Genomic DNA, 15480 nt, shown 5'->3' with positions numbered 1-15480 from the left:
CACTTTCGATCCCTCCATTCATGTGATAACCGAAGGTTTATTATTGCCTGCTTTGAGAATGTCCAGAAACTAAAATCTGTAATCTCGGTGAGTCAGCCAAGAGTTTCTATAGATATTTAAAAGTAGAAAAATTTTAACAATGTGGATGTAGGTTCTATAGGAATTGAATCTGAGAAATTAATTTTGGAAAATAAGAGGCTGACTAATGATAAACTGGTATTTTGCATCACTATAAAGTATAGTATTCACTATAAAGAATACAAAGAACGTCACAAAATTAGCTGCAAATCAAGAACTGAAAGAGAGGGAGGAACTCGAGAAACTTACAGGGTTGTACTGAGCAAACTGTTGGAGTTGCAGGCTGACGTCTCCAAATCCCAATGGACTTCACCCTAGGGTTTGAAAAGAAATAGCTAGTGGGGTAGTTGAAGCACTGGGTTTGATTTTCCAAAATTCCCTCAATTCGGGGAAGAATCCATCGAGTACAAGTTAGTGAACTCCCCCATTCAAAATGAGAGGGAGACAGAAGCCAGGAAACTACAAGTCAGCCAGCTTAACATCACAATGTTGAAAAGCCATTTGGATAGAGCCATGAATGGGAAAGGTTTGAAGGGATGTGGGTCATGAGCAGGCAGGTGGGGCTAGTTTAGTTTGGGATTATGTTCTGTATGCACTAGTTGGATCAAAGGGTCTGTTTCTGTGCTGAATAACTCTGTGATGTTAGAAGCAATGATTAAAGAAACAATAGCAAGGAACTTGGAAAATTTAATGTGATCAGGCAGAGTGAATGTGGTATTTTGAAAGGAAATCGTGAAGAAAATAAAATGCAATCCATAAAGGCAAACCAGTAAATTCTGTTGGATTTCCAGGAAGCATTTGATGAGATGCCACACCAAAGATTATTGTGCAAAATGAAAACTCATGTTAACATATTGGAATAGATAGATTAGCTGGCTAACATCAAACAGAAAGCAATGATGAATAGTTGACAAGATATAATAAGTAGTGTGCCATAGTGGATCAGTATTGGGGCTTCAACTTTTACAATCTTAGACAAATGACTTGGATGAAGGGACCAAAGTTGTGGATGCTAAATTTGCTGATGATAAAATGATTACAAGGAAAGTGTTGTGAAGAGGACGTAAGGAGGCTGCCAAAGCATAGGTTAAGTGAGAGGCAGAGAATCTGTTTCAAGGAGAATATTGTGGGAAAATGTGTAATTATTCTCTCTTGCAGGAAGAAGCCATATTATCTAAATGGTGGGAAATTGCAGAGCTCTGAGATGCAGAAGGATCTGAGTGTCCTGGTGAATTATTTGCAAACAGTTAGCAGCAGGTACAGCAAGTAATTAAGAAAGTTAATAAAATGTTGTTTATTGCAAGAGTCATTAGGCACATATCTAGTCAGGTTATACAAATTAGTGAGGTCGCATCTGAATTATTGTACTGTGTATGGCATTGGTCTGGTTGTTCAAGGAAAGGTATAAATGTGTTGGAGGTAGTTCAGAGCATGTTTACAAGACTAATACTTGGAAAAAGTATGTTGTCTTATCAGGGACAGTTGGTCAGTCTAGGCTTGTATATGCTGGGTAAGATGTAATTTTAGCAGTAGTCAGGATGTGGGGAAGAAAATAAATCAGAAGATAGAAAAGGCATGTCAGAAAGGCACTATTACAGTAATCATTTGGACTTGAATGTGCAGGTGGACTGGGTTGGTAGCAGATCCTAAAAAAAAAGGAATTTGTAGAATGTCTACAGGATTTTTTTTGGAGTAGCTTGTGGTAGAGCTCACCAGGGAATGGGCAAATCTGGATTTGGTGATGTGTAATGAGGCAGACCTTATTAGGAAGCTTATGGTGAGGAGCCCATAGGGAGCAGTGGCCATAGAATCTTAGAATTCACCCTGCCGCTTAAGAGGGAGAAGCTGGAATCAGATGTAACCGTATTACAATTGAGTAAAGGTAATTAGAAAGAAGTGAGGGAGTTGCTGATTGCTTAGAGAGTTGATTGGAAGGGAAGCCCAATAGGGAAGATGGTGATGCATCCGTGACAGGAATTTCTGGGGGTAATTCAGGAGGCAGAACAAAAATACATCCCAAAGAAAAAGAAAACCGATACAGGGGAGCACAAGGAAAGTCAGGGACAGCCTAAAAGCAAAAGCATACAATGTGATGAACAATCGTAGGAATCCAGACGATTGGGAAACCTTTAAAAACTAGCAAATGACAATTAATGAAGTGTGAGTGTAAGCTAGCTAGTAATATAAAAGATGATAATATAAAAAGGTTCAATTGGGGCGATTGAGAGTTATAGGGTAGCCAGGAAGGACTTGGATCGGCGCAACATCGAGGGCCCAAGGGCCTGTACTGCGCTGTATTCTTCTATGTTCTATGTTCTATGTTCTATGATTGCAAGAGTTATTTTAGATATGTAAAAGGTAAGAGACAGGCAAAAGTGGACATTGGACCACTGGAAAATAAGGCTGGAGAAGTAGTATGGGGAACAAAGAAATAGAGGAGGAACTAAACAGATACTTCGCATCAGTCTTTGTGATGGAAGACACCAATAGTAAATGTGACTCAGAAGAATCAGGGAGCTGAGGTGATGTAGTAGCCGTCACTAATGAGAAGATGCTGGGGAAGCTGAAAGGTTATCTGGTCTGGATAATTACCTGGACCAGGTGGATCACTCTCCAAAGTCTGAAGGCAACAGCTGAGGAGATTGTGTGAGCATTGGTAATGTTCTTTCAGGAATCAAGGAGTCAGGGAGGGTCCCAGAGGGCTGGAAAATAGCTGATGTAACACCCCTTTTAAAATACGAGACAGGCAGTGGAATGGTTAGCCTGACCTCAGTCATTGGTAAGATTTTACAGTTCATTATTAAAGATGAGATTACAGAGTACTTGGGCGTGCATGGTGAAATTGGGTGGAGTTAGCATGGCTTCACCAAGGGGAGATCATGTCTGACAAATCTGTTAAAAATTCGTTTGGGGGGGGGGGAAGAGCATTTTAGGCAAAGGAGAGCTGGTAGATATGACGTGTTTGGATTTCCAAAAGGCCTTTGACAAGGTGCTGCACAGAGGGTGTTAAATAAGAGTCCATAACAAGATACTAGCTTGGATAGAGGATTGACTGACTGGCAGAAGGCGGAGAGTGGGCGTAATGCGTAGGATGGAAGGCAGTGGCTAATGGAGTTCTGCAGAGGTCAGAGTCGGGACGACAACTATTTACGTCATACATTAATGATCTAGATTAAGGAACTGCAAGCATTGTTACTAAGTTTGCAGGTGGCACAAAGATCGGTGGAGGGACAGGTAGTGTCAAGGAATTGGAGCAGCTGCAGAAGGACATGGACAGACTAGCAGAGTGGGCAAAGAAGTGAGCAAATAAAATACAATGTGGGAAAGTGTGAGATCAAGTGTTTTACTAGGAAGGATAGAAACATAGACTATTTTCTAAATGGGGCAAGGCTTCAGAAAACTGAAGCACAAAGGGACTTAGGAGCCATAGTTCATGATTCTCTTCAGATTAACATGCATTTGACAGTTAGAAAATGTGAAGGACCAGACCAAACCCCCTTCAGATATATCAGAGATATTCTAGGGTCTAACTTTTTTATCTTATTTAAAGGCAAGTGGAAGGTGTTGTGTTTCAAATGTAATTTGATTGGCTACACTACTAGGCTTTAAGCAAAGCACACTTTATTCTTATTGTACAGTTAAAGTACAAATACAAGGAAGAAGAATTAATATAAGTTTAACTCTTGGAAAACTTAATAGATTATTTATCTGCTAAACAGCAACAGTTGGCAAGTCACGTTCAGTAAAATGGATTGTCTCATGTGCAATTTCACAGCATAGAGAGAGAGAACTCTAGCTTTTTGCTGTGATTAGAGAGAGATATGGCTTTCACAGCCAACTTCAAATCCAAAGACTACTGAAAGTTAAACTAAAACCCCAGTTCTGTGGGAGCCTGACTACACCCATTCATGCTGCTTCTCTTGTTCCAACTTTTTAAAGAAAAATCCATGGCCTCTCAGCTGTTGACTTTATTGGCTTCAGATAGACAGCTCGTCACCTCTGTGTTAAAACCTCTCTTCAAAAAAAAATGCAGGACAAAATACACCTCTTAAAAGCCATAGATTTGTCACAGGGCAAATGAAATGTTAGCAATCATTTCAAAAGGGTAGAATATAATAGCTGAAATGTACTACTGAAACTGTATAAGGCTCTGGTCAGACCACATTTGAAATATTGTGAGCATTTTTGGGCCCTGTATCTGAGGAAGGATGTGGGGGGCTTCAGAGCATCCAGAGGAGCTTTACAAAAATGATTCTTCATTTGTCATATGAAGTGCAGTTAAGGATTCTGGGCCTATACTCAAAGTTTAGAAGGATAAGGGTGTACCTCATTGAAACTTACAGAATACTGAGAGGCCTGGATAGGGAAGACATGGAGAAGATGTTTCCACTAGTCGGAGAGATTAGGACCCGAAGGCACAGCCTCAGATTGAAGGACAGGGATGAGGAGCAATTTCTTCTGTCATAATGGTCACCGCATTATAAGAAGAATGTGGAAGCATTGGGAAGGGTTCAGAGGAGATTTACTAGGATGTTGCCTGGTATGGAGGGAAGGCCTTGCAAGAAAAGGCTGAGGGACTTGAGGCTGTTTTCATTAGAAAGAAGGTGAAGAGGTGACTTAATTGAGACATATCACATAATCAGAGGGTTAGATAGGATGGACAGTGAGAGCCTTCTTCCTCTGATTGTGATGGCTAGTATGAGGGGACATAGCTTTAAATTTGAGGGGTGGTAGATATAGGACCAAGGTCAGAGGTAGTTTCTTTACTCAATAGTAGGGACATAGAACAACCTGCCTGCAACAGTAATAGACTCACCAAATGTAAGAGCAATTAAATGGTAATTGGATAGACATATGGATGAGAGTGGAATAGTGTAGGTTAGATGGGCTTCAGATTAGTTTCACAGGTCGACGGCTGAAGGCTGTGCTGCGCTGCAATGTTCTGTCTCAAAGATGGTTAATCTATGGAGCTCAATTCCACAGAAGGCTGTGGAGGCCAAATAATTGAGTGTATTTAAGGTAAAGATAGATAAGTTCTTGATTAGTAAGAGATCAAGGATTACAGGGATAAGGTAGGAAAATGGGCTTGAGAAACATCAGCTATGATTGAATGATGGAGCCGACTCGATGGACCAAATGGCCTAATTCTGCTCCTGTATTTTATGATCTTGTGGATTAAGGGAGCAGTAGAGCATTGTCTAAAAGTTGGAGCCAGATCTTTCAGAAGTAAAATTCAGAAAGACAAACTCTATAAGGATGATATTATTTAGAACTCTTTATCAATGGTAATATATGCTAATTTATTATAAATTTTAAAGTTGAGATTGATAGAATTTAGTTACCCAGGAATATGAAGGGACTTGAGTAATGGCTAGTCTACAGAGTTAGGTTGCAGATCAGCCAGCGATAGGGTGTCATTGAGTGTTAAACAGACACCAGAGTCTAAATAGCCTTCTCCTATTGTGATTCTATGGGAGAGTAAGAGTTGAAGTGAAACATACCTTTTAATTTGTTTAGCTCTCCAGCAATGGTTCAACTCTGAAAGAATTAGACTTCTCACTACTTTATTTTCAGTGTTGGAGGCTTCTTGGCACTTATTAAAATGTATTAAGCTGCTAAAAATATACTCACATTGGAATGGGTCACATTACAAGTGACTTTCTCTGACAAAATTTGTTTGTTCAGCAGCTGTGGGCCAAAGTCACCATTTAATTAAGTCATCCACCACTAATTACCCAGAGAGCAGTTCAGAGTCACCAACATTGGTGTGGATCTGGAGGCAAATGTAGGCCGAATCCGATAAGGATGGCAGAATCCCTTCCCTCAAGGTCATTAGTGAACAATATGGGTTTTTATAGCAAACGAGGTTGGTTACATGACTGGTGTAGATGATTTTTAATTTAGTTTTTATGTAATTCAAATTTCACTATCTGTCATGGTGGGAGTTCAATTCATGTACCTGGAACATTAACTTGGGGTTCTACATTAACTAGTCCATTGACAAAAAAATGGACTGAGGAAAGCTGGGGGTGGAGAGCACAAAAAAGTCTTGGTGGGAAGGATTAGGGAAAACCCAAAGGCATTCTAGACTTTCATGAGGATTAAGAGAATGATCAGAGAGAGGGTAGGGCCGATCAAGGAGTGTGGAGGGAACTTGTGTCTGGAGTCTGAAGAGGTAGGGGAGGTCGTAAATAATTTTTATTTATTTATTTATTTTCTTCAGTATTCCCCAGAAAGAGGACCCTGTTAATAGTGAGAACACTGTGGACTAGGTTAACTGGACATTCTGGGAAGCATAAAGATAGGTAAGTCCCCAGGGCTGGACCAGATCTGTCCAAGGTTACTACAGGAAGTGAGAAATGAGATTGCTGCACCTCTGGTGATGATCTTGGCATCCTCACTCTCCACAGTAGTAATACCTGCTGATTGGAGGGAGGCAAATGTTGTTCCTCTGTTCAAGAAAGGGAATAGGGAAATCCCTGGGAATTACAGACCAGTCAGTCTTGCGTCTATGGTAAGCAAGGTACTGCAAAGGATTCAGAGAGAGTGGATTTATGACTATTTGGAACAACATAGCTTGATAGTCAGTATGGCTTTGTGAGGGGCCTTAGAAAGGCCTTTGTGCCTCAGAAGTCTTATTGAGTTCTTTGAGGATGTGATGAGACAAGTTGCTGATAGTTGAGCAGTGGATGTAATTTATATGGATTTCATTAAAGCATTTGATAAGGTTCCCCATGGTTTGCTCATCCAGAAAGTCAGGTATGGGATACAGGGAAATTTGGCAGTCTGGATTCAGAATTGGCTGGCCACAAGACAGCAAGTGGTAGTGGATGGAAAATATTCAGCCTGGTGACTTGTGTCATTCAGGGATCTGTTCTTGGGCTTCTGCTCTTTGTAGTTTTTATAAGTGACTTGGATGAAGAAGTGGAAGGATAGGTTAGTAAGTTTGCAGATGACACAAAGGTCGGTGGTGGTATAGGTAGTGTAGAAGGCTATTGCAGGCTACAACAAGACATTGAGAAGCTGCAGAGCTGGGCTGAGAAGTGGCAGATGGATAAATGTGAAGTGATTCATTTTGGAAGGTCGAATTTGAATGCTGAATACAGGGTTAAAGACAGGATTCTTGGAAATGCAGAGGAACAGCAGGAACTTGGGTTCCACATTCATAGATCTCTGAGTTGCCACGTAGGGTTATTAAGAAGGCATATGGTGTTTTGGCTTTCGATAGAGGGGCATTAAATTTAAGAGCCGCGAGGTTTTGCTGTAGCTCTCTAATACCCTGGTTAGGCCATACTTGGAATATTGTGTCCAATTCTGGAAACCTCATTATATAAAGGATGTAGATGCTTTAGAGAGTGCAGAGGAAAGATTGGGGGATGAGTGTGATGTCGGAGTGCTCATGAGGAGCCGGTGCTGATGGCTTTTGCTGCTTCTCTGAATGAATCAACTTGAAGCTCGGGTCTGGTGTGTGAAGGTGTTTCTTGGGGGTGGATGGGGGGGAGGGAGTCTATAGGTGCCAGGGTTTGGCTGTTGGTGGTTAGAGAAGACAGTTGTGCCCAGTCTGGGCGAGGGGGTGGAGAGGTGGATTGGGGTGGGAGAGAGCTGCCTCAGTTTGGGGCTGTGCTCTTTGCAGCGAGGCATCATCTCTCGGCTCCCATCCCCACAGTCTGGGCCGTTCAGTTTTAGCCATTTATTTATTTTTCTGAGTCTCCGCACATATTGAAATGAATCCTCCAGGAGGATGTGAGTAGGAAGCCGGGACTGACTGGGATAACGGCCAGAGTGGGGAGGGGAGATGCCACTGCTCTGGCCGTCGCCACCGTCGGCGAAATGGTGTCTGCGGTCAGTGCTGGTGCCAGGAATGATCCAGAGTATGGCGAGGACAGCAGGAGGAGGCTGCAGCTCTGGACTCTGCTGCTGCAGTGCTGATGGTGAGGAGGGGAGAGCTTATTGGCAGCACGGTGATTAGCACTGCTGCCTAACCTTCCTGATGAAGGGCTTTTGCCCAAAACATCAATTCTCCTGTTCCTCGGGTGCTGCCTGACCTGCTGTGCTTTTCCAGCGCCACTCTAATCTTGACTGCTGCCTCACAGCACCAGGTTTGATTCCCGCCTAGGGGAAACTATCTGTGTGGAGTTTGCATATTCTCCCCGTGTCTGCATGGTTTCCTCCGGGTGCTCTGGTTTCCTCCCACAATCCAAAGATGTGCAGGTCAGGTGAATCGGCCATGTTAAATCGCCCATACTGTTAAGTGCATTAGTCAGGTGTAAATAGGAGGAAGCAGAATGGGTCTGGTTGGATTGCTCTTCAGGGGGTCGGTGTAGGGAATCTGATCTAATCAGGAGATGCTGCCTAGGTTATAGGGCTTGCCTTATGAAGAAAGGTTGAGTGAGCTGGGGCTTTTCACAGTGGAGAGAAGAAGGAAGAGAGTTGACTTGATAAAGGTGTACAAGGTAATGAGTTATTTAGTCATTGAAATGTACGGCATGGAAACAGACTCTTTGGTTCATGCTGACCAGATATCCCAACCCAATCTAGTCCCAGCTGCCAGCACCCAGCCCATATCCCTCCAAACCCTTCCTATTCGTATACCCATCCAAATGCCTTTTAAATTGTACTAGCCTCCACCACTTCCTCTGGCAGCTCATTCCATGCATGTACCATCCTCTGTGTGAAAACGTTACCCCTTTAGGACTCTTTTATATCTTTCCCCTCTCACCCTAAACCAATGCCCTCTAGTTCTGGACTCTTCCACCCCAGGAAAAAGACTTTGTCTATTTACCCTATCCATGACCTTCATGATTTTAGAAGCCTCTAAAAGGTCACCCCTCAGTCTCTGACCCTCCAGGGAAAACACCCCCAGCCTATTCAACCCCTCCCTCTAGCTCAAATCCTCCAACATCCTTGTACGTCTTTTCTGAACCCTTTCAAGTTTCACAACATCCTTTCGATAGGAAGGAGACTAGAATTGCATGCAATATTCCAACAGTGGCCTAACCAATGTCCTATACAGCCACAACATGACCTCCCAACTCCTGTACTAAATACTCTGACCAATAAAGGAAAGCATGCCAAATGCCGCCTTCACTATCATATTTACCCGCAACTCCACTTGCAAGGAGCTATGAACCTGTACTCCAATGTCTCTTTGCTCAGCAACACTCCTGAGGACCTTACCATTAAGTGTATAAGTCCTACTATGTTTATCAAATGCAGCACCTTGCATTTATCTAAATTAAACTCCATCTGCCACTCCTCAGCCCATTAGCCCATTCTTCGCTGTCCACTACACCTCCAATTTTGGTGTCATCTGCAAATTTACTAACTATACCTCCTTATACTCGCATCCAAATCATTTACATAAATAATGAAAAGTAGTGTACCCAGCACCTATCCTTGCAGCACTCCATTGGTCATAGGCCTCCAGTCTGAAAAACAACCCTCCACCACCACCCTCTGTCTTCTACCTTTGAGCCAGTTCTGTATCCAACTGGCTAGTTCTTCCTGTATTCCATGAGATCTAACCTTGCTCACCAGTCTCCCATGGGGAATCTTGTTGAACGCCTTACTGAAGTCCATATAGATCATGTCCACTGCTCTGCCCTCATCAATCCTCTTTGTTACTTCTTCAAAAAACTCAAATCAAGTTTTGTGAGACATGATTTCCCATGTTGACTATCCCTAATCAGTCCTTGCCTTTCCAAATACATGTATATCTTGTCCCTCAAGATTCCCTCCAATAACTTGCCCACCATTGACATCAGCCTCTCTGGTCTATAGTTCCCTGGCTTGTCCTTACCACCCTTCTTAAACAGTGGTACCACATTAGCCAACGTCTAGTCTTCCGGCACCTCACCTGTGACTATCAATTATCCAAATATCTCAGCGAGGGGCCAGCAATCACTTTCCTAGCATCCCACAGAGTTCTAGGGTATAGAGAGACATAGAGCAGATAGCTAGAGACTTTTCCCCGCAGCAGAGATGGCTGTCATGAAGGGTCATAAGTTTAGGGTGATTGGAGGAAGGTATAGGGGAGATGTCAAAGGTAGCTTCTTTACACAGAGAGCGGTGCATGCGTGGAATGCACTGCCAGAGGTGGTAGTCAAGTCAAGAGACATTAGGGACATTTAAGTGACTGCTGGACGAGCACATGGACGGCAGTAAATTGAGGGGTGTGCAGGCTAGGTTGATGTGAGATTAAATGCTTGGCACAACACTGGGCCAAAGGGCATGTGATGTTCTGAATGGTTCTATTACCATTGTACTGCTACCTCCCCATGAACTGGTACTCATCGCATCACACCCTTCCATGTTAGTGTTGAGTTTCCCACGAGTACTTTTCGACCTAAGTTCCCGGAGAACCAGAGCATTTCAGAAAGCATCTTTAAACAGATGAGGTGATTCTGATTTAATTTTTGTTCATATTTTCTAGGGTTTTCTTGTGAATTCAGTAGGTGCATTGTTTTGTTCTTCTCCTCTGTGGAAATCACTAGCTGGTCATTAGGTATGCACATGACCCAAGACCACAGTAAGCAAGGGTAAAGATGTGGAGCTGGAAGAATTAACCTGCTGTTGTTTTTTTTTTAAGAAAAATGAAAATACAGTTAAAACGACATACTGTAACACGACAATGAAATGCTCTGGGCGCCACATTTGAGCAAAGAATTGGCCAGGAGAAAGGCAGGACTGCAGATGCTGGAGATCAGAGCTGAAAATGTGTTGTTGGAAAAGCGCAGCAGGTCAGGCAGCATCCAAGGAGTAGGAGAATCGATGTTTCGGGCATGAGCATTCCTGAAGAAGGGCTCGTGCCCGAAACATTGAATCTCCTGCTCCTTGGATGCTGCCTGACCTGCTGCACTTTTCCAACAACACATTTTCAGCAAAGAATTGGCCACTCTTGTGCAGTTAAAGAGATCCTGATTGACATTACAGTACGTTTCTGAGGGGCTGAGATTTGAATGCAAATTTAAACCAAAATCCTATTTTCATGTATATTTTAATGGAAAAGTGTTTAAAAATATGCTTAGACTTCTGGTAAATATTTATTTAGAATATCTGGACAGTATGGATGAGTTGGACCAAAGAGTCTGTTTCTGAGCTGTATTTCTGTATGATTACGAATGAGTTATTGCATAATTGAGTAAGAAAGTCTAAATGAAAGATGTCTAGTGAAACATAACCTACTCTGAATTTTGGCTACACACTTTTGTATTTTTTGGATAGGGAAAATTAGGTATGCGTTTTCTTCTCATTGTGTTATCAGCTGTAATTGGTACCTTCCAACGCTTTGCTCCACAGAATTAGCCCGCAGACGTTTTCGACATGCTCCCAGTAACAAAACACTGGACTTTACTCCTAAGTTGGGGCCAGGGTGAAGCTGAGAGTGGAAAGACACAGAGCACAACTGCTCCTGCTCCAACTTCAGCTAGTCCTGGCATCTGGGTGGGTGTATGAATAGGAAGGGTTTGGAGGGATATGGGCTGGGTGCTGGCAGGTGGGACTAGACTGGGTTGGGATATCTGGTCGGCATGGACGGGTTGGGCCAAAGGGTCTGTTTCCATTCTGTACATCTCTATGACTAAAAGCCAAACCAAGGAAATGAAAATTAATGCTATAGGTGAGGCCTGTGAAATGAGGCCTATTCTCTTGACGCCATAACTGAGAAGGCACATTGTGCAGGTGGATAAGAGCTGAAGTATCAGTTCTACAGCCAAATTGTAAGCAACTAGTTTGTGCAAAATCAGCATTCACAATGTAGTACAGAAAAGTGGTCAAACATAGATGAACAAATGGATGTTGAAACTTTATTGCTGGAACAGCACAGCAGGTCAGGCAGCATCCAGGGAACAGGAGATTCGACGTTTCGGGCACAGGCCCTTCTTCAGGAATGGCCAGAAGGGCCTGTGCCCGAAACGTCGAATCTCCTGTTCCCTGGATGCTGCCTGACCTGCTGTGCTGTTCCAGCAATAAAGTTTCAACTTTGATCTCCAGCATCTGCAGACCTCACTTTCTCCTCGAACAAATGGATGCACTCACTGTATGGCAGGCTTCTAATAGTACCTGTGAATTAACGCTTGGGAGATTGAACTGCAAACAAAATCTAGTAAATCCGTCTGTTTGACTGAATTGGTTAGTTGAATAATGAAAACTGAGTGTTGCTGCAGACAGACAAGCTGCACAGTTTCCAATAAACAGACACAGGCCATTGGAATTGTGGTCCCCTGTGGTGCAGAGATTCAAGATGCAGTTCGTGCATCTCAATTCTATGTAATGATTTTCTGATCTTCACTATTCCAGTGTAACTGCATGCCAGCTATCTTTCCACATTTTGCCATAGGGTCAAGCCTTGACATCATCAATAAAACTATAAACTAAAATTCAGAACAAAAGGTCAAGTAAATCTTAGGCAGAGCCTTACTTTACCCAAGGCAGAAGATAAACAAGTACAAATGAAATCTGATGATTGGTATCAAATTGCCAAAATATAATCTGTACTGCCAAAATTATGTTTCCATACAGAAAACTAAGAGATCCCTGGATGAAGCAGCCGCTGAGGGAGAGGATTCAGCAATGAATTCTGCAGTAAACCCTGAGGAAACGTCTGAGGTAGTGGAGTTAGATGAAGATGAATGAGCAACCTATATACACTACAGGAATCGCTATGGTTCAACATCACAATATCAAACCACCCTTCACTTCTGCTATCATTCTTCATTTTGTTTTTTCCGGAAAGTGTCTGTCAATACCAAAACAGCTTCTGATTCGATTTATGAATTGCACCTTATCATCGAGCAGCCTCAGACAGGAAGAGACTACCTTGCATGCAATTCCATTTCAGCTAATATGTGGATGGAAGCAACTTCAAAAGAAAACATCCAGCAAGTCTTCCATAGTTAAGTTGGCTGACATCCTTCTATCCATGGTATAAGCAACACGTCAGAAACCAAAGCACCTTCCTCCTTTTGACTCTACTGGTTTTCCATTCATATTCTTTGATAGACTAAGGATGTATATTTGGATTTTTACTTTATTTAACTGCTTTAATAGTATTACATTGTGGGTTTTTTCATGTACACTTGCAGTTATGTTTCCAGTGACCTGTGTGATTTATTGCCATAATGTTGCTGCTTGAGAGGTGGAGTTCTGAAGACGCCAAGACCATAAAGGACACAATTTTGTAAAAATAAAATGGAAATTGAACATATCAAAATATTTTTTTACATATCCGAAGAGTTTGATATCCGTATATTGAGGAGACTGTTGTGCATGTGGTGGCAACTTGTAAGTAAAGCAGTAAACATAGGAAAATTAATACCGAAAAACATAGACCTGACTTGAATTTTATAAGCTCGTCATATTAAATAGCACGAGTGTACATTTACTTGAAAGAAGTGAGATTTTAAGATGGTGTGAAACTTGACAGCTTTAAGTGATGTGTTCAGAAATACTTTGTTAATCGCTTATAAACCAATGTGTTACACCATTTTGATACGTGTAATGATTTAGCATTGTATATTGTAAAGCAGTGGGTACAATGTAGTTCAAATGACTTCTGTATTTTCTTTCCATTGCGGCTTATTAGACAAGTGTTTATATGTTGGAGAATGGCCATTTATTACAATTACTGAATGTTGCAGCTCAGTGCTTGATTGGTGAGTTTCTGTGGAAGAGTAAAGCAGCATAGATTTGATTGGGTTGTACCAGTACCCTTTTACTGCATACAGCAACATGTAATTTTGCTGATACATGACATCAAGGACTCACGGTATCCTAACTATCAGCCAGGCTTTACTGGGAGACCAGGTTGAGGATATGCACAACCCATTTGCAAAGCTCCTAACTGCTTCTGATAATCTCCATCTCATTTTCTTCCTTCCCAGTTCTTGCTTAGCTGGGATTCATTTCGCAGACCACTGTTTTAATCCAATTCTTCCTTAGCTTTATTTGCTTCAAATTGGGTATGGAACCACAACAAAAAATTGTCTTTAATTTGTCACTAATACGGTAGTATAATTGAGAGGCCATATGGTGCAAAATGGGAATGCACTTTTTTCAGTTTGGGATAAAAGAGTACTATTGGGGTAGAGTAAATGAGGCTTTATTCTCTTGCTAGTTGTGCTACACTTGCCCAGAAAGTACTTGATTCAGATATTGGGTACACAAATGGGGAAAAGTCCAAATTTCAGCACTTACTACTTGAGCAGGATTTAGGAAATACCATTAAAACAAAATAATTTTTTTAAAATTTCATGATATCATGTTTTGTAAATTATTGTAACACTGAATGAAGTAAGCATTTTGCAACTGTTGAGAAGTTGATGTAATTTGGATGGAGAAACTGAAATTTATTGTATCCTAACTCCAACCATTTGTTAAGGAACTTGCTTCTGCTGCAGCGTTTCAAAAGGCTTTGCTAAGAGTGTAACAAATGGTCAAGCTCGATTTTAAATTCCTAATAGTCAAGAGTTTCAGATATTCTCTACTGCATAGTTTTCAGAAAATAAAACCAGTCCTGGACCATTTTTTTTCTGTATTTAACCGTTGTATTTTTTAAATTATATTATTGCTAATTTGATCAATATTTCATGTAAAAAGGTGAAGGTAAATTAATGTATGTACTTGAGTGGAAACAGTCTATTATAACTAAACTGGTTATGCAACATGCTTTCAACTCAAATTTCACCAGGCCGTAAATTATTTTTTTAAAAGTGCAAGTTTCCATTGATTATGTTTAAAGCAGTTAATGATATTTAATATGCAAGCATAATTTTAAAATGCCAAAAGTAGATTGTTCTTTCTAAATATATTGTATGTATATTTTTTCATGGTTTAATAGATTTGAATATTATTTTGGATCTTTGAGCTTGTGCCATTTTTTTTCAGTTGGCTACTCGATTAAAAAATTTTTCTCGTTGATTGATTGTTTTCAGAATGTTATATATGAAGATTGTGTGTCCATACAGTACTGCTAAAATCCAAATTTCAGTCAGACCTACCAGGAAATATGTAGCCAGAAAATATATGCCAATAGGCATCAATGCGGCAGGGGGGAAACAAATTAGGCATGTACTGTTGGAGGTGCCATACCATTTTCCTGACAACTGTTAGATTAGATTAGATTAGATTAGATTAGATTAGATTAGATTAGATTAGATTAGATTAATTGAATAGGAAATGATGGATACAGAGCATCAATCAGGATTTATAGTAGAGATTGGACATTCAGATAAAAAGGCACATCCTAGTGGTAAATCAGTTTGATAATGCTGTGCTCCCCAGAATGAGACACCAAGCCTTCAGCAGATAGATGAAATGAATATCTCTCCATTCATAGAGGAACAGCATTGATGGCTTTTTCTCTGAGTATCCTAACCATCCTTCCTCAGATGTGATCTGAGGGGA

General features: G+C 41.3%; 1 protein-coding gene across 2 annotated transcripts in view; it reads left to right on the top strand.

Moving 5' to 3' along the window:
• Positions 1–14995, top strand: part of LOC122549740 (progressive ankylosis protein homolog B-like) — a 118657-nt gene extending 103662 nt beyond the window's left edge. For both annotated transcript variants that reach the window (XM_043689675.1, XM_043689673.1), the window contains one exon: positions 12598–14995. In XM_043689675.1, the coding sequence (XP_043545610.1) occupies positions 12598–12652 (55 nt within the window). In that variant the 3' untranslated portion in view covers positions 12653–14995. The remainder of the gene's footprint in view (positions 1–12597) is intronic.
• The last annotated feature ends 485 nt before the right edge of the window (positions 14996–15480 follow it).

The sequence above is a fragment of the Chiloscyllium plagiosum genome, chromosome 5 (assembly GCF_004010195.1).
Source record: "Chiloscyllium plagiosum isolate BGI_BamShark_2017 chromosome 5, ASM401019v2, whole genome shotgun sequence".
Lineage (NCBI taxonomy): Eukaryota > Metazoa > Chordata > Chondrichthyes > Orectolobiformes > Hemiscylliidae > Chiloscyllium > Chiloscyllium plagiosum.
This window is presented reverse-complemented; position numbering and strand designations above follow the sequence as displayed.